At 34.4% G+C, this 26,678-nt stretch overlaps 2 protein-coding genes across 4 annotated transcripts; both read left to right on the forward strand.

The window, feature by feature from the left end:
* Nucleotides 1-741: 741 nt before the first annotated feature.
* Nucleotides 742-16,707, forward strand: LOC124542252 (protein anon-37Cs-like). Of its 3 annotated transcripts, none has more exons than XM_047120200.1 (8): nucleotides 742-992; nucleotides 6,532-6,714; nucleotides 7,347-7,556; nucleotides 8,419-8,635; nucleotides 9,844-10,022; nucleotides 11,739-12,003; nucleotides 15,011-15,114; nucleotides 16,349-16,707. In XM_047120200.1, the coding sequence occupies exons 1-8, from the start codon at nucleotides 931-933 to the stop codon at nucleotides 16,584-16,586; spliced, it is 1,458 nt and encodes a 485-aa protein (XP_046976156.1). In that variant the 5' UTR covers nucleotides 742-930; the 3' UTR covers nucleotides 16,587-16,707. The 3 variants fall into 3 exon arrangements, with proteins under 3 accessions (XP_046976156.1, XP_046976155.1, XP_046976158.1); XM_047120199.1 differs by lacking the exon at nucleotides 11,739-12,003 and adding an exon at nucleotides 13,994-14,261 and having other exon boundaries at nucleotides 747-992; nucleotides 16,349-16,702; XM_047120202.1 differs by lacking the exons at nucleotides 742-992; nucleotides 11,739-12,003 and adding exons at nucleotides 3,799-4,001; nucleotides 13,994-14,261 and having other exon boundaries at nucleotides 16,349-16,702.
* A 1,326-nt stretch (nucleotides 16,708-18,033) lies between these two features.
* LOC124542129 lies at nucleotides 18,034-26,331 on the forward strand. The gene is made up of 6 exons (XM_047120063.1): nucleotides 18,034-20,311; nucleotides 21,419-21,472; nucleotides 23,518-23,760; nucleotides 24,496-24,571; nucleotides 25,033-25,107; nucleotides 26,283-26,331. The coding sequence occupies exons 1-6, from the start codon at nucleotides 20,023-20,025 to the stop codon at nucleotides 26,329-26,331; spliced, it is 786 nt and encodes a 261-aa protein (XP_046976019.1). The 5' UTR covers nucleotides 18,034-20,022.
* Nucleotides 26,332-26,678: the final 347 nt, after the last annotated feature.

The raw sequence follows: 26,678 nt of genomic DNA on the forward strand, positions 1-26,678 counted from the left end.
AGCAATATCTTGGTGGTAGAACTTTGTGCAAGCCCGCCTGGGTAGGTACCACCCACTCATCAGATATGCTACCGCCAAACAACAGTACGCAGTATTTATGTGTTCCGGTTTGAAGGGTGAGTGAGCCAGTGGCAGACACAAGGGACATAACATCTTAGTTCCCAAGGTTGAAGGGCGTTGACGATGTAAGGGATAGTTAATATTTCTTACTGCGTCATTGTCTATGGGTGATGGTGACAACTTACCATCAGGTAGCCCAAGCTCGTCCGTCAACCTATACCATAAAAAAAAATATAAAAATATCGTTTCGCGTCGACGCGAGCAGCGAGACTCGAGTTTGCCGCCGCTGACAGCGGACCGCGCGTCAATTATAGATACCAATTTCAGTTCAAAAAGATTCGTGACCCATTCGAATGCGCGCGAATTGCTATAGATTGTAGTGTTGGAATAAACAAGCAACATCAGCGTCAAGTCATACAACTTCACTATTTAAAAAAAAAAAAAGGCGGGAGATTTGTAGTTGACACATTGAGAATTGCAATTATAATTATTACTGTGTAATGTGATTATTGATGGTTATTTGTGTTGTAGACTAAATGTTTTTCTTTTGTGGTAGATTGATTGTTATTATAAATTAAAGATAATTGTTTTAGAGGTTAACCTACTTCCTACTTCTGGTTCTAAAAGTAGTTATTGTATTATATACTCTTTGGTATTCTCTTCTACACTTGACAGATTTGTAAACGTGTGCGTCAAATTATACATAATAATTTCAATCAATTTGATACGAGTGGTCAGACGTGTGAACGTTTCACGAGAAGATTAACTATATTATTTATATCGCTCGAAGGGAGTCATAGATCACTGATGAGATAACAGGCGTGTATATGAACTGATTTATTGAATAGTTCCGTTATTAACTTATGAAACATGAGAGAATACACAAAATGGTTCCTTGTAATATCTGTGCTTGGAGGCGCGAATTGTTATGTGTAAGTTTTTTTTTAATTATGTATGTTGATGAACATTGAAATTCTTACAGCCGATTTTGGATCTGTTTTCTTAAAAAATATAGTCTTGATTTTGAAATTAATAAAAACAATTTAAGATTTAAATAAAAAATGACTCAATTAAAAAAATACTATAAATCAAAATTATTGTAAATAATTCGAGCCCATTAAATACTTTAATTATATATTTTGTTTAAATTTATTTAGGTTCCAAATAAAATATAAAAAAACAGGTTTACGAAAAACATAAACGCCATGAAACAGTTAACATAATACGATTAAATTCATCAATGTTGTATGGAGTCGTCAGTATATATTCCTATCTGTCTTTATATACTTATATCATAGTAAAATTGATACCTTCATGTTGCTAGGAATATAGGAAAGGACATATAATTTAAGATACCTCCTCCTCTCAAACTAGGCTGATGTTAACTAATCATTACATAATATAAAACAAAGTCGCTTACCGCTGTCTGTCCCTATGTATGCTTAGATCTTTGAAATTACGCAACGGATTTTGATGCGGGTTTTTGTAATAGATAGAGTGATTGGAGGGCAAGGTTTTTGTATATAATACATGGACAATATAGTAAAGAAACACTGATAATTTTAGATGTTTTGCTAATGGCGTAATATAATAACAGACAATTCAAGAGCAATTTGTAAATAAGATAGCGTGCTACATTAACCTTATTTGTTAAACAGCCGATGTTTTATCTGTGGTCGAAGGTGATTGACGCTAAGGTTAAAAATCAATTAAACATAATATGTTATCAATACATATGACAAAATTGGAGTGTCTGTTTGTAAACTAAAATGTAAATTAAAATAACAGCTTTTTACTAAATGCATATGTCTATGTACATGGTACAAATACCAAAATAATATTTTTTACTGTTTTTGCCTGTGTATTTATTTCTCTGGAACGTCTGGACTGATTTTGAGGGGAATATTACAGGCAGATTTGTAATAAGGGAATATCACTGTCAAATAACTTTTTTTTTTCGAACTGATTGTTTACTGTTGGCCAGAGTGGCCTCTACAGCGTCACCGGGGATCAAATAACTAGCGGCTCGCAGCATCAGCTGATTCCTCTATAGATGTTTTATGTAATAAGTCTCGTGCTTTGAAAGCAAGTACATCCGATATTCCTACGCCTGTTTTTTAACTCTTCCCGGTCTTTTTCTTTGGTTGGCTTGCGCATAGATATGCGTTATAATAATCTGACAATTTGAAAAATAAATTGTGAATGATTGTAATTTGTAATCAGTGTATATTATGAGTTTAAAAATGGTTATTTAGTAACGAAAGTTGATTTTTTGCGTTATGGTCACCTGTTGGTAAATGGTCGCCACTACAGACAATGGTGCTGTAAGAAACATTAACTATTCCTTACATCGTCAATGCGCCACCAACCTTGGGAACTAAGGTGTTGTGTCCCTTGTGTCAGTAGTTACACCGACTCACTCTTCAAACCGGAACACAACAACACTACGAACTGTTGTTTGGCGGTAGAATATCTGATGAGTGGGTGGAGTACCACCCAGAGGAACTTGCAGAAAACCCTACCACCAAGAATTTTCTTATATTTGTTATTTATACATATGTATATTTATGTACACCCATAGCCCCGCTCTTTACCCGGTCAGTAACTGTGCAGTATTAAGAATTGATGATTGATATATATATTGTTATATAATACAATAAAATTAAAATATCAACAACAGTTTTGTCGACGTTTTTTTTTTCAAATCCATAGTGAATATTATAAATTTAGAAAGCTCTCCACTAACGACATCGCATCACTTTGTTGTTAAATTTTGTTTATTTGGTTTTTCTCCTTTCTATGGTTGGAATAGAGTAAAATCAAAATAAAATTTATTCAAGTAGGCTCTGACTAGCACTTTTGAATCGTCATTTAACAATTAAGTGAAGCTACCACCGGTTCGGAAAGTAGATTCCGAATTTACGAAACGGCAAAGTTAAAAATGCCTGCGGAATTTTGTTAGATATTAGAAAATAGCGGAAAATACGTAAATCAAATATTTGTTTATTTTTATTCCTACGTCTATTGGTAAACCGAAACGACTGAAAAGAGTTCAAGCGCTTCCAATGCTTTAAGCGTTTTCCATAGGTCGGAAATGCAAACACTGTTAACATTCTGATTCTTGGCAGTTGCCCTTATGATATTGTTTTAACAAAAGAGCCTTTTAGTGGCTTTGAAGCGCTTTCCAGCCTTATAACCTAAACTGTCATTATAAGAGACGTTTTTATTTTATTACCAACTATAAACTAAGACTAACTAATTTATTCAAGTAAGCTTCGCACACGCACCAAATAACCGTCATTTTACAATACTATTTTAAGTTTCGTTACGATGAAAATACTAAATTTTACTGAGAAGACCCGACCCGGCAAAAACTCCATAGAACTTATGCTTTTCAGGCATTTTAGGTTAGTTAAATACAAATGTAACCTAAATCCTGCCTGGTAATGAAGAAGTATGGCCCATAAAAGCTGTGGATTTAATTTTCTTTAATAATTACTTATGAATACTGTCACTAAATTGATTGACAATTTAAAGATAAATCGAAACGTTTATCCGTTCTGAAATCAAATATTGAATAAATACTCTTTTGTTTTATTTAACACTGTTTATGATAATATTGTATTACTATGTGATAATCGTTTATTGTTAATATTCAATCCGTTTCGCTTATCAACTTATTGTGATAACGATAAAACGAAATGTTACGAGACATCGTAATCGGAGTCTCTGTCTCAACCCTAAGCTAAGCACGTGTGACATTTAACGTCAAAGTTATCAATAATCAAATAAAGTGATGAATTTGTGAATTTTCATTTTAAAAATAATTTTATAATACTTAGATTACGCCTATATAATTACGTAACAAAAAACAGCATTGGATTATTAAGAGTATATATCTTTATTCTGCGTAGAACGAAATATCTTAACAAATATTTAAGGTATGTTTTTATTTTTTTTTATATAGAATCGAATAAGAAACAAGTGTTCTAAGAAACGAGTATTTTATCACGCTTGAGATAAAAGCTATTGTTCAAATCCGTATTTATGCCTTTGTTTATTCCTGCAATGGCAGTTTAAATGCTAATAATAAAAGCATAACGAATTTGTTATTGTAATTTACGTATTGTTAAACATAATAGATACTAAACCTATTAGATGATATGAATTTATTTACATGTATAGAATTTTTTTAAATAATATTAATTTAATAAGTGAGATAGAAATCAATAAAATGTTTTTTTTTTATATTACATTGGCAGAATATTTTGCGCACAATAGGCGTACGATACGATACGCGCCAGAAAAAAATAATTGTATTAAAATATTTTGTTTAATTTATCTACTTGGCAATACATAAATATATAATATTTATAATCAAAAATATAAGCTGTAAATGTATACATTGAACTAAGATATTCACTTATTAGCTGGCCGAAATTTCATAGGCAGAAAATTCAATTTAAAAAAAATTTGCTGATCAACTTGACAATTTGATACTTTGTATGTTTGTAGATATTATTTAACTATAGTCTGTTCCAGTTGAACTAGGAATAATGATATACAAACCTTAGATATACATAGTAAATTTGCTAATGAATGGATAATATATCTTTATTTATAATAGAATACTAAGCCTTTCAACTACTTATACCCACTAATCAAGCCAACCCATTAATCAATAAGTAAATAATCTGTGAAATATAGATTATTCAGGCTCTTGACGAATGATATTGCATCAATTTAATATCAATAGACTCTGTATAGCATCTAATTAACATAAGGAATGGTTTATATTCCTTACAATGCTGTTGACTATATGGAGTGGTGACTGCCTCATTGGCCAGTATGAATGTACAATTTATAACATACTAGTGACCCGCACCAGGTATATTGTTCATGTATTAAGTATAAAAACCTACCTCTCGAATCAATCTTATCTATTAAAAAAAAACCACAAGATCTGTTGCATAGTTTTAAACATTTACGCAAACATAGGAATATAGGGACAGGGAAAGAGACTTTGTTTTATAATATACAGTAATTAGATATTTTATAATGTTGATTACTTAATAAAGTAACATTGTACTTGATTACTTAATAAAGTAACAATAAAGTAACATATATGATTACCACAACTGATATACATTACAACACAAATGTAACTTAAGCATGATTTAAAAAAAGAAGCAATTAGTTTTTAAATCATCTGCTTGTTAATGACAATGTTCTTGATGAAATTTAAATATTTTAAAATGTTCCGTATACGAAAAAATAGTTCTTTACATTCAAAGTGTTTTAATATGTTACCAAAGAGGTAGGAATATTTAATTTTATTTCAATCCAGTTCTCCTTCTGTAATCTTAAGCAAAAGATTATTCTAATGAATAATTTCTGAGGTTATAAAAACTCTTTACCTCCATAATGAATATATTTTTATATAAGACATAATTGGATTATTAAAATAGTGTGGGATTGTAAATAAGGATATTTTAATCAAGAACTGTTTGTAATACTCAATAAAGCAGAGCTATTAGCAAATCATATTGAATATGTTAGGGTAAGCTATGTTTATCTGTTTTCCTTTGATTGTGGAAGCATAGCAAACAAAAGTATAGCATGGTAGGATTAAAATAACTGAATAATCGGTTCTATTAAAACAGATCTGTTCAAGATCTTTTTACCAGTGAAATGTATGTAAGCCCTAAAGTTTATAAGCATTATTTCTCTTTCCTACTCTAAACATTGATTCGACATAAGAAAAAAAGAGACGACACTCTGCCACCAACCCCTACATGAAATTTATTGGATAGTTATCTCACTTGTAAATCCTAAATATTGTTATGAGTTCAGCTTTAGTTTAACAAGGGTTTAGTCATCTCTATCTGCGACTATTGATTTGGCATTCGAAAAAAAGAGATGGCTATATATCATCAACTCCCTTCCAAAATTATCTGAAATTACTTCATAAGCCTAACTAATGTTTTCAATTCATACATGATTTTGACGTCTTACAACAGCTGATCATTATGAAATTCTGCAACCATTCTCAGTACAGAATGGGTTACAGGGTTATTCAATGATATTCTAATAAACAGATATGTTATATCCATACTAAACAACACAAAAAAGGGTGCCACACCGGGGACCGTTTATTTTAGTTTATTTTTACATTTCGTTAAAAGTAAAAAGGATAGCTTGATAAAAACAATAAGTAAAGGGGATAACTAGATGTTTTAATTACGCAAAACGTATTACTACGTAATTATGATGTATTATAACGTATTACTACGTAAAACGACTAAAGGCAAACGTCCCAATTAGGACGTTTTATAGTCTTCACTTTTTGCGCGTTAATAACATGTCTGATTACTAAAACATCATTGGGGTTATTCTTATTACCACATGGATCATTAAAGTTTACTTCAAAAATGCAGAAAATAGTGCTAAATAAAGTATTTCATTCCGCAGTTCCAGTATGCCTAATAACTATGACACGATCGTGGTCGGTCTCGGCTCGGCTGGCGTGACAGCGGCTTCTACCCTCGCGAATGCCGGCAGGAGGGTCCTCGGCCTTGAGGCTCAAGACCGGATTGGTGGGAGGGTCATGACTGTCCCATTTGGTGATGGCGTCGTCGAAGTTGGCGCTGAATGGTAAGTACTATTTAATTATGTACTTGGTTTTGGCATCTGATGTCAAGTGGTTACCACCTCCCATAGACAACTGCCCTGCGCATTAGGACGCAATAACATAACTATTCAAGATTGCTGTTTGCACAGAACCTGCCGAGATGGCCTATTGGTTGGATCACGTGCATCTTACTGAATATTCATGTGCTCAATTTGTGTTTATAATTCATCTCGTGCTCGGCGGTGAAGGAAAACGTCGCGAGGAAACATGCATGTGTCCTATTTCATAGAAATTCTGCCACAAGTGGATTCCACCAAACCGTATTGGAACAGCGTGTTGGAATATGTTCAAAACCTCTTCCTCAAAGGGAGAGGAGGCCTTAGCCCAGCAGTGGGCAGTTTACAGGCTGTTGTTATCGTTGAGTGAGATGTACAGTCGGAGTAAGAAAAGGTTCGTCACCTTAAGATCTATTTTCGTGTGCACATTATGAGCGATAATCTGCTTCACCGATCGAGAATGACATATCGCGTCGCAATGATTCGATGTTTAGTTACAAAAGGTACTAAGAGTTGAAGACTTGATAAAGGAATGAATTTGAAAACTGACGAAGGTTTTCTCTTACTGTACTATGTTTTGACTGTAATTTCTTTAACAGGATACATGGTACGGAAGGAAGTCGCGTCTATCAGATGGCCATTCAGAACAACGTTTCAGTCCTACCCCAGGACTTGGGTTTCCAGGTGTACATGTCAGACGGGAGCCTCGGTAACAAGGCGCTCGTCAACGAGCTCATAGAGTTTTGTCTTCAAATCGTAGAGAGTCCGCCAGAGAAGCCCGAGGCGCTGGGAAAGTTTATTACCAGAGAGTGAGTATATCTTAAACGAATTAAAAAACAAGATGACTGTGATTGTGTTTGTTTATTTCAGCGTTACGTCATTTGTGAATAGATTTGGGTAATTGCAAGTGTTTTTGTAGGTTCGTTGCACATAAATATAATATAGTATCTTTATTATTGAAATGGAAACTTCCTGGCGACTGATTTTTTACGCCATGTTTAAAAAATTTCGTTCTATTTCAACTTATTTACACAAAGTCTTAAGTAAATGATATACCAAAACCTTCCTTATGAATCACTAATTATGTTATATTCTATTAGAGAAAACCGCAAAAAATCCGCTCAGTAGTTTCATTTTCTAATATTTAGTGATAACCTACCTAGACGGGCCTGTACAATGCTTACCAATGATAGAAAAACCACTGATTCGATTTAGATATTAGTTTGTATGATCAGAGCTGAGATGGCCCAGTAGTTAGAACACGTGCATCTTAACCGATGATTGCGGGTTCAAACCCAGGTAAGCACCACTATATATATATATAATTTTGTGGTTAATTTGTGTTTATAATTCATCTCGTGCTCGGCGGTGAAGGAAAACATCGTGAGGAAACCTGCATGTGTCTAATTTCATCAAAATTCTGCCAATGTGCATTCCACCAACCCGCATTGGAACAGCGTGTTGGAATATGTTCCAAACCCTCTCCTTAATGGAAGAGGAGACCTTATCCCAGCAGTGGGAAATTAACAGGCTGTTACTTTACTTTTTAATTTTTTGTATGATTGAACAACAATTTAAAATTTAAAGGATTACATGACGACTAACCCCGAAAATGCGAGTGCAGCCGCGTGTCTCAACTAGTATCACATTAAAAATTAAACATGTTTTCAGATTAATGAAATACATAGACGAGAAACATCCAGAACTGTTGAACGATAAAGATTTCATCGATGAATTTTTGGAGATGATGAACCTTTTCATCAACAACTACGAAGCGTCGAACGATTGGAACGACGTCAGCGCGCAGACGAACTACGAGGAGCTTGGTGGTCACCAGCACACGAGCTGGCACAGACACGGCTATAAGACCTTCTTCGAAATACTCTTGGTAAGTGTTTTAAGGACAGCATTGCCAATGGGCGGGGAATTCCCCAAAATGCGGGGAATTGCAAGTCGATCGGGAATTTGTGTGGGGATTTTCACTGTGCGGGGAAAACGAGGGGAATTTTATATTGTACCAAAAAAGATTGGTAATTGATTCTTTAGCCGATGTTTTGTTAGTACGAAAATTGAAATTGTAGTCGATTATTAGTTGGCATGTTAGCAAATACTTTTTCATTATACGACACCCTTAGTTTGTGTACAGTAAAGGACTACACATAGACGAAATAGTTTCCTTTGTAGAGACGCAATATAATGTAAAAAAGGTCAACACGAAAACAGACATCGAATACCATGTTTTTCCCTTTATTTCTGTGTGGGAAAGTGGGTCATTTTTTTCCCCGACTTTGGGTAATTTCGCTTAGAATTTTAGGGAATTAGATGAATTAGCATTGGCAACCCTGGTTAAGGTAGTCTGGCATTAGGATTAATTGATTTCCATACAAGATTATTTTGGGTAGAATCTATATCCCCAAGGAAAATGTCGTGAGGAAACTTACATGTTTCAGATTAATACAAAGATAATACAGTGGTTAGAACTCGTGCATCTTAACCGATAATTGCGGGTTCAAACCCAAGCAAGCACCGCTAATATGTGCTTAATTTGTGTTTATAATTCATCTCGTGCTCGGCGGTGAAGGAAAACATCGTGAGAAAATCTGCATGTGTCTAATTTCATCGAATTTCTGCCACATGTGCATTCCACCAATCCGCATTGGAGCAGCGTGTTGGAATATGTTCTAAACCCTCTCCTTAATGGAAGAGGAGGCCTTATCCCTGCAGTGGAAAATTTACTAGCTGTTACTGAATACAAGCTAACTTAATAGTAAGATTGTTGACCCACTATTTTGGGGGTACAGGGTCTCTTTAATGTACGGATCATTTATCATAATAAAATAATTTAAACTTCTATGCTAATTTTATAAATGCGAACGGTAGCTCTTTCGAAACCAAACCACTGAACCGAATTCGATGAAATTTCCTATGAGACAAAGCATCAGGACAGAAGAATATCAGGATATAAGCCCCTAAAACTACTAAGTCTACTAGTAATAATTATTGCTGTTTAGTGGTAGAATATCTAATGAGCCCTACCCCAAGTAAGAAGGAATTAGTTAAAGCCTAGGTTATCTAATTAAACAATCCTGCCAACAGAATACGTACAACAACGGCACAGGCCTACCAACGTTAGACATCAAATTGAACAAGGAGGTTACATTAATAAAATGGCCGAAGAACACAACGGGGAATGTCCAGGTTATATGTAAAGATGGCGACGTTTATACAGCAAGTAATGTGATCGTTACCGTCTCACTTGGGGTCTTGAAGGAAAGGTAAGAATCTTGATAATAATTACAGTGGACTCCCGGATATCCGGCACATCATGTACATGTATATTTTAGTTGAATATTATTTTGATTGCTTGTGACACCGCTATTGTTTTAATTATGATTGCTTAGTTGGGATTTGACTACATTGGTAGGATGTTTGGTACTACAGAGTGTAACATACAGAATCTGTCGTTACATATGTAATTTGTCGGATTACAAGGTACACTTTTTTGTTTTGGGTAGTACGCTATTATATGAAAAATTCGATAGTCCGACACAGCCCTGCAAAATTAAAATTGTTTGTCGGATTATTGAGAACATACTGGTAATATGTTGATTTTGTTCGAATTTTGTACACACCGCTAATACTCATTTTTTTATAAATATATGTAATCTCTTTAGCTATTGAATAATTTATGGGGGGGAGGCGTCGCTTGTGTATTTTTATGTTTCCTTATTTATAATCAAATAAAATTAAGAAGTTTTACGTAATGTATGTTCTAGACATTTTATCGACATGGATGACAGTTTCGTTGGTCTAATGGATAGGTAGTAAAGCTGATTTCCGAAAGGTCGTGAGTTTTGTGGCCTTGGTCTCTGTCAAGATATTCTTTATCTAGACAAATTCAAGTAACAGAACTGGAGAGCAGCACCGCGTGTAATATTGAACGAACTTTTGAAGCCACTTTTGATTCCCTCATAACTCAAAAACTATTTCAAAGAATCGTGTAAAATCTGTCTCATCTCTTGAGATTCATGATAACAATGTTACACTACCCTTCAAACTGCAAAATGTACTATGATTAGCTGGCAGTACTTACCCTAACAAAGATTTACCAACAAGTATATACAGAATTACAGACTGTATCCATTTTGCCATAAATAGATGAGTTGCTAGTATTGGAAATAAATTACAAAAATATCTTTGAGGCAATTAGTATAAGTATCCCTATCTTTTAGTTTCGACTTTGACCCAAAATCCCCAGTGATTTAGTAACAGCCTGTAAATGTAACAGTGCTGGGCTAAGGGGCTCCCACCACGCTGCTACAATGTCTTAAGAATGCAATACCATAACGCTCTTCACTTTTTAGTGAAGCAGTCGTTTGTCCTAAACCCATATCAGCTACTGCGAAAGTCTCAAATTTCTTTGCCATTCTCAGATTAAGAGCAGGTTCATTCTGGCAAATGAGATGCAGACAATTTCGAGTAATTTAATTGTAAAAGACCTAAGTAATCCCCTTTCCAAATTTTATATATATAGGTATATATATATATTTTATATAACGGTATAGGACGGTGTTGTTTTTTTAGGGTATAGGTTGGCGGACGAGCATATGGGCCAACTGATAGTAAGTGGTCACCATCACCCATAGACAATGACGCTGTAAGAAATATTGACTAAGGAATAGTCAAGAAGGTACCACCCACTCATCAGATATTCTACCGCCAAACAACAGTACTCAGTATTGTTGTGTTCCGGTTTGAAGGGTGAGTGAGCTGTAACTACAGACACAAGGGACATGGCATCTTATTTCCCAAGGTTGCTGGCACATTGACGATTTAAGGAATAGTTAATACTTCTTACAGCGTCATTGTCTATGGGTGATGGTAAGTCACCTAAGTGGTCTAACTCGCTCGTCCGTCTAACAAGCTCGTCCGTCAACCTGTACCATAAAAAAAACGGCTTTGATGTTTTGATTAAAAAAAAACAATTACAGATATTCATCCCTTTTCTCACCGCCGATACCCGAAGCGAAAGTCACTTCGATTGATAAGCTATCGATAGGGGTTATAGGAAAAATAATTCTATCGTTCCCTGAGAAATGGTGGAATTACAACAGTTACATATTCTTCTGGAAGAGTGACCATAGGAAACTCTACAGCCGCGAAGATTACTGGGTCACCAAGTTGCAAAGCACATCTTCACCAGCTGGATCTAGCAATACGATGACCTTCTGGACTTCTGGGGATACAACCAGATTGGTCAGTTGCTTCGATACCAAACTCATCATCACTCAGGGAATGATCATTATGACCAAAAGCAAAATACAAAAACTTCGCTTTCACTACTGTTCCATATCATAGAAGTGAAACTTCTTAAATGTAACACGTTCTCGTTAGGTGATTTTTCTTCTGTAAAAAGCTTAAATTTTTTAAAGAAGTTTCACTTCGAATCTGCTATATCGTACCTTATATACAAGTCTCAGCTGGTAACCGTTGAACAGTTCTTGGGGCTAATACCGATCGTGGCATCAGGTCTAACTTACCATATACTAGCATTGTCATTGGAATCTACTTAAATGTTACACATCAAACTTTTTCAATTAAGCAAGATTTGATGAAACTAACATTGCAAGTTGATAAAAGTTTTTGCAAATGGAATTAAATTGACTTAAATTTTCGCGATTATTACACATTGAAATAAAACTAGTTATAACGGATCTACCCGTGATCACGAACGCTGTAAAGTGCTTGAAACGTCGGGATGTTAAAAATAACTAATATACGCGATTCAAATCCGTTGTAACTAGTTTTATTTCAATGTGGAATTAAATTGGTTGGATTGGATTTCTTTCATTAGCGCCTTTCAAATGGGATCACGTCTCAATTTGCATGGTTAACTATTATGATTTGATTTGATTTGGTAGGCAGATTAGTAGACATTAGTACTGCAGGAAATATTAATCTAAGATAACGTCCTCAATGCATTACTAGCTTTGATAACTTAGGAGTTGGTAAAAAGCAGGATACTCACCTATTGAAAAGCGACTCAAACGCTGATTGATATCTGCAACACCACGGAGCTCGTGCTCCTAGATGGTTCCAAGGTATCGGTACAGAAAACCGCTGGTGGAAACTTATGCCTTCTGCGTGCAACCGGAACGTTACTCAAGATACCAATTAAGAAATCGTTGGCGGTAGTTGTAAATAATATTTTTTTTTTACATCAAATAGACAAATGTCACCTCAGTCTACCCGCGACCACGAACGGTGTAAAGTACTCGAAACGTCGGGATGATAAAAATAATTAATATACGCGATTTAAATCCGATCAAACCAGTTTTATTTCAATGTGTAATAATCGCGAAAATCTAAGACTACATTATGGTGAAAACTTGTTCATTTAAGATGCGAATTAAACTTCGAATTTTGACGCGATATCCGAAGGTGAAATTCCCTTTAAAATGCGCTGGAAGATGCAGAGTTATCCAACACAGCTAAGCCTAGAATTAATCAAATTGTAAAAAGCTCGGTCGTTGATAAATCCGACAAGACAGAAAGCGTTCAGACCACCAGAGATAGGACCAGCAACTTTACGTACTTTCTGAAGATCAGGAGTTCACACTTCCGACTAGATTCCGGGTTATAACTGAATTTTTTCGATAGAAAAATCCAATTATATTTAACTTCCTTAACTCGGGATCGGCGGCCATATTGTCTTAAAGCTAGAGGTATCAAGAGTAATTGGTATTCGAAAAATAAATCCATGTAACTTAGCAATGCTGACAAGATGAATGCCGAAACGATTGGAGTAATATCTTGGTGAGGCATTTGTTTGACGCGCTTTTTCTTATCCAATGATTTCTTCGTCGTCTAAAAGATGTATACAGTGGCAAAAGTGAAAAGTATAGTATCTTTTTGTTTGTTTGGAAAAACGATCTTTTTTTCAATAGCTTTAGTAATTTAGTGTTATCAATAAGAATAATGAGTAATGTATTCTTCTTTTACTTATTTTAATGCGAATTGTATTGTTGATAAAATGTCTAGAATGTTTTTTTATTTTTTATTACGGGTAATTGCTTAAAGCAATAGTCATAAGGTACTAATTGAAGTATTGCTTCGTAAATTAACAGCTAAAATTTACTTATATATAATTTGAAGAATAAACGCGGAGTACGATTGAATTAAATAAAAAAATATTGCCATATGAAAAAAAAAATTAAAAGAAAACAAACGAAATTTTCGCTTGCAGACATTCACATCTTTTCTTACCGTCATTGCCGCAGGAAAAAATAACGATAATAGAGAAAATGTCGATAGGAGTTATGGACAAAGTGATTTTGAATTTCGAGAAACAATGGTTACCTAACGGTACATTCTTCGGGTTTATTTGGAAGGGGGAGGATAAGAAGAGGCTAAGTAAAGATGATTACTGGACGACGAGGATATTCGGGGTCTCGACGCCCATGGGTTCGAAAACTGCTCTGACGTTTTGGACCAGCGGCGATGTCGGTAAAATGGTATGTCATTGTCTATTAATGTTGCCTTATCTGTGTTCTATTTTTGACGTTTGAATATTTACGCGGGAATCGGAATAGATGCGTTCATAAAACGAGCATATTTTTTTTTTATTTGAGTTTGTAAATAGAAAATTTCTTGTATTCTATATATTATCAGAGCATGTGATACCATATTCATAAATGATGGTGATATTTTTGGTTTTATTTTTAACAATTACAAGCTTTGACCTCCAAATTAACAAAATCAGTGTTATGGCAAAGCCTAAATGTTTAAATATTTGTCATAAAATATGGTTAAAAATAAAAACAGAAAGATGCGATGCAACGAATGGCGGGAATTTGTTATTAAGTTAATGCTAAATGCATTGGGCTATGTCAATTCATTATTTACATAAATCATAAATGCATGTAATTACAGGGAATTTTATTTAAATCCATTAATTGGGTGCTGCATAATATTAAATTAATTACTTTAGAAATAATTGGTTTATTAAATTCATTCTGACATCACAACTGTCAGACGAGAACTGTCAACTTGATAGACAGTTATATTTCCAAAGATTAAAAATAGAAATAAATAAATATTGTCTAGAACAGTCATTTAAAAAAAAATAGAAAACGTCAAATTTCTTCTGTCGTATGAGATCGGTTTTTTAATACGTGTGCCTGTTTTCGATCTCGACAATATGTTCTTTTTGTATAATGGATTAAAACATACAGACGAGTTAATCGCTTGGTGCTTTTTGTAGGTAGAAACGTTACCCGAGGACGTTGTCAAGAGGAAAGCTATGGAGCTCTTGAGGAAGTTCATGGGGAAAAATATGACGATACCTGAACCAACAGATATGATAAGGTATGTGAAGTTTCATTAATTAATAATTATTATAATTGATTCCACGAAACGAGCTCCCAAAGGAAATTTAGCATGCGCTCTCATTGGTTCAAACGCGTGACTTTCATTGGATGAATCATTTTTTTAAATTGCGTTCCATCCCGGATTCGTCTGGTTTATGTCAAGTCGCGCGAATCGACCAATGACGTGCGAATGTTTTGTGCTCTAGGAGTTCGATTGGTGGAATATGCAGTAATGTGTTCCGTCGCCCCTAAATTTTCTCCATTTTTATTTAAAAAATGTACGGCTAGCTGTGGCAGTTAATACTTTGATATGATGGCAATTGTCCAACAGTTATCTCTATATCGACAAACAACCCTTAATAAAACCCTTTGCAATGTTTAAAGGTAAGCTGTTATGTCTCATTCTGTGTAGTCCTTCCGACTCACTCTCTTCCTCCCCCTTAAAGTAGGAAAAAAATAAATAAACCTTAGATGTGCGTATTTCACGCGTTTCACTAATAGCTCAGCTATAGTGCGCACTACTAAGAGTTTGTGAATCATATATCTTTATTTATAACAACACTATTACACTTAACCAATTATATCCAATTTAATTTTACTCCCAAAATTCCGATAACAGTTACGTCGACGTTCAGAACGCCATTTTTTCGCAAATGATAAATTGAATTCTTGGTTTAGTGTTGAGCCGTCAGGGCGAAAGCCGTCTTCGCGTTCGGACTCCACTGCCACTAATAATAATCAGATGGAGTGGAGTCTTATGTCTTTTTTATGGTATAGGTTGGCGGACGAGCATATGGGCCACCTGATAGTAAGTGGTCACCATCACCCATAGACGATGACGCTGTAAGAAATATTAACTATTTCTTACATCGTCAATGTGCCACCAACCTTGGGAACTAAGATGTTATGTCCCTTGTGCCTGTAGTTACACTGGCTCACTCACCCTTCAAACCGGAACATAACAATACTGAGTACTGTTGTTTGGCGGTAGAATAACTGATGAGTGGGTGGTACCTACCCAGACGGGCTTGCACAAAGCCCTACCACCAAGTAAAAGTCTTACACGATTGTTACTAAAAAATCTACCAATATCCAGTTTAATTTTATTTGGAACATTTCGATAATTGTTTTTTTCACGTTCTGAATGCCACTCATTCGCAGATCCGTAGCGAATATGACAGATTAATCAAGCAATCAAATGTTACCATCATTAAAAAATACATTCCTTACAGATCGACGTGGTTTTCGAATCCATTCACGAGAGGCAGCTACACTTACGACAATCTCCTCGTGCACGAGTATCCGAACGCGAGGGCGATTCTAGGGGAACCCCTGGTCGACGATTCGGGGGCTCCCAAGGTACTGTTCGCGGGTGAGGCGACGGATCTGACTCACTTCTCGACCGTCCACGGGGCCAGCGACTCGGGCTTCAGGGAAGCGATGAGGCTCCTGCCTACCAGTAAGGTTTAATAATATCATCACACAGTATAAAACAAAGTCGCTCGCCGTTGTCTTTTCATATGTATGCTTAGATCTTGAAAATTACGCAACGGTTTTTGTATATGTCACCGTAAGATTACAAACATCGTTAGATTACAATCTAACTTGTTAGATTGTTAACTGTCGAAAGATAAACAACTTTTATACAACTTACAATAAAACATACAATTTCGGTAGTTCATAATATTTCGGTTAGGTTAGAGTTTTTATAATTTAACTGAAATTTACTTCGATAGATTATAATCTACCAAAGAGTAATTGTTAAGTGTTAAATAGGCTATTTGAGAATGCGAAAAATAAATTGTGAATTATTGTATTCAGTGTATATTATGAGTTTAAAAATGGTTATTTACTAACCAAAGTTGAAAATAATACTTAAGTTATTCAAAAGTCCATAAATAAAAGTGCATTTTTTCAAACGTTTGTCACGTGACACAAAACGCTCCTGATTGGCCGGGCTTATGATGAAGTCACTTTCTTGTTAACCTTGCTTTTCTACTATATGTACCACAGATTAAAATACAAGAAAATGACGTCACCGACCCCATTGCAGCGCCATATTGTCCAAGTAGGGTTTTCGCGCGTTATTTAAATATGGAATTTTTAATACATTTTTCGGCAAATAGGTACTCGATATAAAAAAAACAACTTTTACTGGGTTCCTTAACTTCTACTAAATAATATAAAATGGATTTTAAAAACCAGTCAAATAGCCTATTGTTAACAATATGTTATGGTTCATAATCTTTCGACGGTTCGCAATCTTGCGAGATAGATTATAATCTCACGGTTTTACGGTGACATATATAGTACGTGAACAATATAGCAATGAAACAAGAAAATGTCTATAGTATATTTAGTATCAGCATTGCGCCCGTGCGAAGTCGGTCGCTAGTGTTTTTATATATCTAACGTACAGTCAAAATCTGTTATAACGACATCGGAAGGGTAGTCATAATTATTATTATTCTACCGAGGAGAATCAGCAAATAACCCAATATAGTAACTACTGTAATTTCAGTAGTTCGTAATGGCCAAAATAATATTATCGTTTTACAATGATGCTCCAATCTCTCTATGTTTTGTTACAATGCCACGCTGTCGTCCAATTGTTTTCTAATGACAGCTCAGTCATATTTAAAATAAGAAATAGTGTTACATGCCAGTATTAAATGCTGTGCCGTATAAAATAATATTAATTACAGTTTAACAAATTATTGATCAATTAATTACAATAATAATTGTATATAATAAAGTAAATTCAATAGCCTCTGCTATATTCATAATATGCAATAATAATGTGATATAAATTATGATGTAGAATCAAATGTCATAACACCGTTTTGACGGCTAAGGTTACTCTCGTAACACTACTTTCCCTCCATTTTAATTATAGACTATATCAATAAAAGTACAAATAAATTTATCCTATCTAAAAATTAACACATACTTTACGCCTTTTTATCTGTTTTAATATTATAAATGCGAAAGTAACTCTGTCTGTCTGTCTTTTACGACCAAACCGCTGAACCGAATTTGACCTCCAAGAATAGATATAGGTTACTTTTTTGCCTGACCTATGACAACCGACGATCGTATGCGATAGAAGGCTTTGCAACTACTAAAAAAAACAGTGACATTTTATAGTCTGTCATTATTTACAATTAATCTGATATAGATGTCTTTGTAAACGATTCTGACTGTATTTAATTTTTTTTTTGTTTTTTACTTCCAAAATTTCGATGCAAATATTTTTCATTTTATCTAGAATCTGTGTCAGATATGTCACATTAAAACGTTGCACGCAGTTTTGGCGCAAGTGTTACCCTAATCTCCCAATTATGTCCAAAGAGGTTTTTTTGAAATTATTTATTTTATTGTGTGTGACCAATGGTGAAATTGTTCCTAATTGAGATTTCCATATTTAAATCAGAGCTAACTTTTTTAAAATATATATTTTGTCGCATTTAAAGATAAGACTTACAGTGTAGCTTTGTCTGATTTTATTAAGGCCCCCGCCTGAAGGGAGGCCTCGAAGTTTCAAAGTCCAATGTTAATCGTTTAGTTTTGTAAAAGTTTTCTGGTTCTTAAAGGCCCTATACGACGAGGCCCCTAAGACAACTCTTTTTTTATGCATTTTTAATAAACTAGATGATTACAATGTTATATATCCTTATTAATATACAATAACATATTTTTCTAACATAACATAAATGTATGACTAACGATGCCTTTATATATAAAACTGTTCCATTTTTAGTTTAAAATAATTGATACAATAACGAATTTACAATGCTGTATTTTTTTCATACTGATTTCAGAAACATGTATAATTAACTTGCTATGTCTTTCTATCGTTACATGCAAGAAAGAGATAAAATATTGTCAACGGTTACAATACCCGTTTCTATTCCAATGTAACTTCCACTGAACTGCCATTGATGACTTTGTTTTGATATGATTGTTACTTTTTGATATTGGTCGGTATTATTCAATTAATTTATATAGGCAAATGTCTGACTATAAAAACGTGTTTAATTAGATTCATACCTATCGAGGCTAACAAAGATGGCCGTCAGTAAGGTAATAATAATCGTTTAGAAATATGAACTTTTGAGGCCTGATAACATCGAGCAATATGCATTTTGTAAATTATGTCTGAGAATAAAAAAAAAAATTGGCGCCAATATTTTGACATTCTGTCAAACCGTCCGTCACAAAATGGATCCATAATTGATTTACATTTCTTTATACGATCTTTTATTTAGATTGCGAGTTAAATAATTTAAATGGATTATTAATATGTTTTACTAAACATATTGAGCAGATATTATCTGTTGTATTAAAAAAAAAATTGTAAAAAGTGTGTTTTAGCTAAATTATTTTCGTCTATTGCTTTTAATTCCGAATTGTTCTCAATTGTTATTTTTTAAATTTTATTATTAATTATAATTTATAAGCCACAAGATGTCTGTAACGCCTTTGTCATATCAACTTAGTAAATAAAAAAAATGTGTAGTCATTTGTGGTAAATATTTTTTTAACATGAATACGTGTTTTTTTTTAAATCTAGAATTGACCTTGGATTATATGTGAGATAAAAAGGAATTGTACGATAGCCATTTTTATACCAAATTTTAAGAAAAAATAACAATATATTTTATATTAAGAACTATTTATATATTTATCTTCCAAATATGAAATGTTATGATTGTAATACAGATGTATTATTTGTACCATTTTTACAGCTTTTAATAAAATATATGGAAAATAAGAAATTGTTTTTTTTTTTTAAACTTGTAGTGAGGCTTGAGATGTGATTGATTGTGATTTGTAATTATTTTTTTATAGCTTTGAAATTCAATTTAATTCACATTATTTTTAATATTTCTAACTTCATAAAACAATGATTCGTGAAATATATTTCAATTATATTTTGCTTTCTATTTTTTTATTAAAAACAAAGTGCGTTCCAATTAAAACGAATTCGTCCAAAATAGCGGGAAAATATGACATTGATGCTCATTTGAATTTCGAACATGTCAGAAATATTTGCTCGAATAGTGTTCCGATTTGTAAAAGCAACGACTCGAATATTTGTGCCACGAGAGTTATTAGTGACAAAATGGAATACAGAGATTTTGAAAACTCCTGTTTTTTATTCATAAATAACATGTGTCATAATTATGGTAAAGGTGAGGTCTTAATTTTATTTTAACTTTTTATTTGTAAAGATTTAAATTATAGATTAAAAAAAAATTAAAGCTAAAATTGTCATCGAAGTATTTTGAACTATTTTTCTCGCTTTTGTTGTTTTTTTTCAAGTAGGTATAAACAATTGCTCATTAATTTACAATAATAGCCCGTAAATGTTTCACCGCTGGGCAAATGCTTTAACTAATTATCATATGACAGATCATTCCAGGTTTCCTTTATTTCACTACATATTATGAAACAAAATCCCCCGGCCGCGTCTGTCTGTCTGTATGTTCGCCATAAAATTCTAAACTTTACTTGGTGGTGGAGCTTTGTGCAAGCCCGCGTGGGTTGGTACCACGCACTCGTCAGATACTACAGCTAAACAATAGTACGCAGTATTGTTGTGTTCCGATTTGAAAGGTGAGTGAGCCAGTGTAACTACAGACACAAGGGGCATAGCATCTTAGTTCCCAAGGTTGGTGTTTCGGTTTGAATGGTGAGTGAGCCAGTGCAACTACAGGCACAAGGGACATGACATCTTAGTTCCCAAGGTTGGTGGCGCATTGATAACGTAAGGAATTGTTGATAATTCTTACAGCCTCATTGTCTATGGGCGATGGTGACCACTTACCATCAGGTGGCCCATATGCTCGTCCGCCAACCTATACCATAAAAAAAATTATCGAACGAAGTTTCATGGCGTTTTCACTAATAGACAGACGGCTTGAATTGAAAGGTTTAGGTATATAATATATTAAGGTCTTGTGTAAATAAGTTCAAATAGAATGACAATTGTTAAAAATGTCGGACAAAACAATAACAAAAGTATATAAATAAAAGGTATAAAAAAGCAACTTATGATCCCGTTTTTTTCGCTGGAAAAACGCTTAACGCGCTTCCCCCACTTGATGGGAAGGGGGGAGACTCCCCAGTTTCCTGGACGCCGAGTGTGCCCAGGTCCACCGGGTTTACCCACTAACAAAACCAGCGGTACCACTTACGCATGCTACCGTGACGCCCTGAACTTTGACCCCCTATGCGAAGCCATTAATTTCACAAAATCAATAAGGAAATAATTATCAAGTCTATCAACTATCTTTCAGAGTTTTCAATTATTACAACTGGCCGATGTTCTGATTATTTCAAATATAGAAGAAGTGAAGATGTCAAGAATAAAAAAAATGTGAATACTAGCACTAAAATTAAGACGACTCTCACTTCGAAAACTACGAAAGGGGGTAAACTAATCACGCCTTGAATTATTTAAAGATTTAGGTTTTTTTTATGGTATAGGTTGGCAGACGAGCATATAGGCAACCTGATGGTAAGTGGTCACTATCACCTATAGACAATGACACTGTAAGAAATATTAACTATTCCTTACATTGTCAATGTGCCACTAACCTTGGGAACTAAGATGTTATGTCCCTTGTGCCTGTAGTTACACTGGCTCACTCACCCTTCAAACAGGAACACAAAAATACTGAGTACTGTTATTTGGCGGAAGAATAACTGTGGGTATAAGTGGGTGGTACGTACCCAGACGAGGTAGCACAAAGCCCTACCACCAATTTAGGTAGTGTCGAACTACAAAAAAAAAAAGACCGCCCCAACTTTACTTCTCCCTGCTTTAATACAGCTATTCTTGACAGGCGCCGAACGTCATACTACTTTGCTAGTAGTGTTGGGCGTAATAGTTCGAAACTGAGATCGCTCAGTTTAGGTGGCCGAACCTAAAGGAACCAGTTTGCTCTTTCAGTTCAGCTCCCAGCTGCTCTGAAAGCTGACGAACAGATGAACTAAAGCAGAGGTCTGACTTTTATTGACTCAAAAAAAGAACAGATCGTTCACTTGTTTTGATACTGCACTTAAGAGAGATATTAAAATAATTAAAATTAAATGGATTCAAAATAAAAGATAAACGAAATGAATGCATGAGTATTTGACGATATTAGTTTCATTGGCTTTTCTACGCTCTTTCTAACTATGGAGCTAAAAATCGAGAATCTAGTTCGCGTAGTTCGTCTGTGGATTCTTGTACTAACATTATAATTGTTTCTTAATCAATAAAATACATAAACATAAATAACGTATTAAAATTTGAATACTTATAACTGTAAAATAATTGTAACTATCAAACTGACGTTTTTACCTTTAATCATAGTAGTAGGCTGGAGCCTAGGGCGGCAGATTTAGCCCAAATTTGTTTTACAGAAATTAATAATATAACTTATTATTATATGCATACACATTACGTCCGTAATCCGTATACTCGTCACTGCATGGCGGGTTGGAAAAATAATCAAGTAACTGACAGAAATATCACCTATAGTCTGTTCGCGTTAAGAATGCAGTGAGTTGTCATTGTTTACCGGCCTTACTCCGCCCCCTGACCAATCAAATCTTTTTAAAAGAAGGATAAAGGTTTATGTATATTTGTGTTAAAATTCCAACAAATTATATTCGTTTTAAAAAATACACATTAACGTAAGAAATCGAAATTAAGTCATTAATATTTTAATCACTATTACTAGTGTCGTCGTTAGTGTTTATAGTAAAATAATTTTCTGCAGCGAGTTCCATAACATCATCTAAATCCCACATGGCAATTCTTGTAAGACGTGGTCGCAGAATTTAACGCACTTTTATTTTTACAAATTGGCGTGGAATCCTTTTTTTTAAATATCAGTTAATAATAATAAAAAAATAATTTAAATTATAAAAATATCAATTAATAATTAATTAAATCCACAACCGTCACGTTCGAACTTATGTCTTTACTTGTTCAATGTGAACTTGACTTTGTAATTTGAAAAGATTTGATTGGTCAGGGGGCGGAGTCAGGCCGATAAACAATGACAACTCACTGCATTCTTAACGCGAACAAACTATAGTTCATAATCATAATAATAACGGGAAAAACCGATGTAATGAGGACGATAGAACACAAATCATAAAGATTGCAAAAAGGAGCGGCAAAAATTTGAATAGCCTACTAGCCTACTAGCGGCAGTTTTGTAAATCCGACAGCACAGACTTGACATAATACAGCCATTTATTATTCAGACATTATTCAGCCGTGGTCTAGCCGTGACCACGAACGCTGTAAAGTGCTCGAAACGTCGGGATGTCAAAAATAACTAATATACGCGATTCAAATCCTTTATAACTAGTAAATGTGTAATAATCGCGAAAATTTAAGACAACATTATTATACAGCCATTTTTTTTAGTGACAAAGAAACCAGTAATACGTTCGGAAACGACAATGAGCGCTCTATATGAAATAGACACGGCGTTTGATTTTCACATCTGTCCACTGTCTTGTCCCAATGTCTACAGCCCCGTGTGTGTTGGCGTCAACCGTGGTCACGGATTGTATTACAAATTCTACACGTTCGTTAACCACTGTTCCGGTGATTTGTATTACTGTAAGAATTGGAGAGGTAAGTATCATTACATTGTATAAAACAAAGCTTGCGTACTGCTGTCTGCGCCTATGTATGCTTAGATCTTTGAAATTACGCAACGGATTTTGATGAGGATTTTTAATAGATAGAGTGATTCGAGAGGAGGGTTTTTGTATATACGTGGACAATATTGGAAAGAAACGCTGATAATTTTGGCTTCTAATGAGATGTCGTAAATTAACAAATTCTGTAATTTTTTTAGCAATATTGCCCGTGCGAAGCATGGTGGGTCGCTAGTACAAAATAAACCTCTATGTAATGTACTGTAAACAATCTTAAAACAACATTTACAATTGTTTACAGTACATTGCTGATTATATTTATAACTGACAAAGTAATTACTTTAGAAATGCGTCAAGCTAAAGTGTCCTTATTTAGTTAATCATTCATAAGAGTTCTCCGGTAAAAAATCATACTTCTTTCATTTGTATATTTACTATTCCTACTCTCATTTATATTTTTGTTTAAATATTATCTTTGATACCAATCAAAGATATATTCTATATTAATATTATAAATGTGAAAGTCTGTCGTTCTTCACGGCCAAACCGCTGAACCGAATTTGACGAAATTTGGTATTAAGTAAACATGATCTCTAAGGAAGGACAAAGGACACTTTTACTAACACATGGCAACCAACACCCAAAAACGCGAGAGAGACCGCGGTAGAATACTAGTGTATTTATAACCTTTTGATATTTCTTTCATGAGAATTCAGCCCACCTCCCGATGAAGAAGAAATGGTGAAAAGTTCTCCATTGAGCTGGTCGTATTGCGCAGCAAATAGGCAAGTCAAGTATTACTATGGTATTAGATTTCGTCCTCTAGGTGACCAGCGCTCGTAACTTTTTATATAAGTAAGTGAAAAATTTGGGGACAATCGACCTGGTCGAGTAGTTTGTACACCGGTTTTCACGGATACACTGCTCTGAAGACTCGTGTTTAATTCCCGGACGATTCGATGTTGAAAAAGTTGATTAGCTTTCTATGTTGTCTTGGGTCTGGGTGTTTGTGGTGCCGTCGTTACTTCTGATGTTCCATAACACAAGTGATTTGGCTACTTACATTGGGATTAGAGTAATGTATGTGATGTTGTCTCATATTTATTTATTATTTATAAATTGCAAACAGACAATAACGCGTAATAAAGATTTTTAAGAGATCTATTATCCTAAGACTTGATTATGATCGGCATGACGCCCCCTAAAACAGATTAAGACTGGCACTAACAAAGAATCTATATTTTAGATACATTCAATTCGCAAGGTTCACAGAAATGACGTCATCAATGGGCCACTATGGATGGCTGGCTGGTGATCACAAGTACGTTATCCTGTTATCATTAACGTATTATAATCCTGGACTTTGAAACCAGTATAAATAAAATTAAGTAAGGAACGTTGGGCAAATCCAGATAGTTATTTTCGCAACTCCCTTTATAATTACTAAATTTAAATTAATTACATTAGCTGCGATATTAATAAGAAGGCACATAAAACAAGGCATATAAAATCAAAATCAAAAGAAACTTAATTCTTAAACTTAATTTTAAAAAATACAAAGTCAAGTTAGTTAAACACAATTATTCAACAGGAATTAACTGCACGATTTTTTAACATCTAAAAATCTTGTATCGAATGTGCCTTTTTGACCAATGTATTCTTTATGAACGATTTGAAGTTACGAAACGGCAAAGTTAAAAATGTCTGTGGAATTTTGTTATATAGCCCACGCAATTCTCTTAGACTATCCAATTCTCCTCAACCCCTACCTCACACTGCTACTAAAGCTTCAAGCTCTTCAACAACTGCCTCCCACTTCACTTCACTCATTACTAGGCATGGGCATAGGATATTCGAATTTCGTGACATCAGTTGTATAACAACGACAACAACAACCTCTAAATTTTCCTCTGCTGGGTGAAAGTCTCCTTTCCATTCGAGGAGAAGGATTGTGTATAAAACACCACTCGTTCCCAAAACAAAGACAGTTTATTCGTTTGAATTTTCCAGTCTTATATATTTTCCTTAGACAAAGTATATCGCCATTTAGAAAATGAAACTTTTTGAACAACGACATCTATTAACAAATGTTTGAAAATCATACAGATTGGGGTGATCCAATTCTTTCAATAGGTTGGTGGAATACATATGGTTATACACAAGGTTAAGAGCCTATTCCACCACATTGTCCATTGCAAGGTGGTTTTACATGCGTCAGTTTCCTTGAAATTAGACACTTGTAGGTTTCCTCACGATGTTTTCCTTCACCGCCGAGCACGAGATGAGTTATAAACACATAAAAAATCAGTGATTCTTGCCTTGGTTTGTACCCCAATCATCAGTTAAGATTTAGGCGTTCTGAAGACACGTTGCGTCAATTTGCTAATGATGAATGAAAAAGTTATTTATTTGGCTTTTCTCGTCTTGTAATAGAATATAATATGTATGTTTGCCTCGCTCGTGAAAAACATTGTGAATAGATGTTTATTTTTTCAGACCAACTCACATTGTGGAGCCGCATGAACGAATACCAGGTTATGGATAAAGAAACTAAACTAAATAATAATTGGTGGCGTTTTAATTTTAGCTAATAAGTCATTTTTGAAGTGAAAACTTATTTAGGCAAGTTTGGCACTTTTTGTTAAGGGAAAATCTTATGGATTCGCAGCAGTCGTGTGCTGTACGCTGTGCTGTTTGGCTGGATGAAATGACATACTTAATAGCGTAACGTTTATTTGGCTTTTCTTTTCTTGATTGGAATAGAGTGTAGATTTTATTCCGATCCATTGTACTTTTTGTAAGGTTACGCTACATAAAGTAAAGTAACAGCCTGAAAATTTGCCACTTGCTGGGCTAATGGCTTCCTCTCCCATTAAGGAGAGGGCTTGGAAC

Source organism: Vanessa cardui, chromosome 30 (assembly GCF_905220365.1).
Source record: "Vanessa cardui chromosome 30, ilVanCard2.1, whole genome shotgun sequence".
In the NCBI taxonomy this organism is placed as follows: domain Eukaryota; kingdom Metazoa; phylum Arthropoda; class Insecta; order Lepidoptera; family Nymphalidae; genus Vanessa; species Vanessa cardui.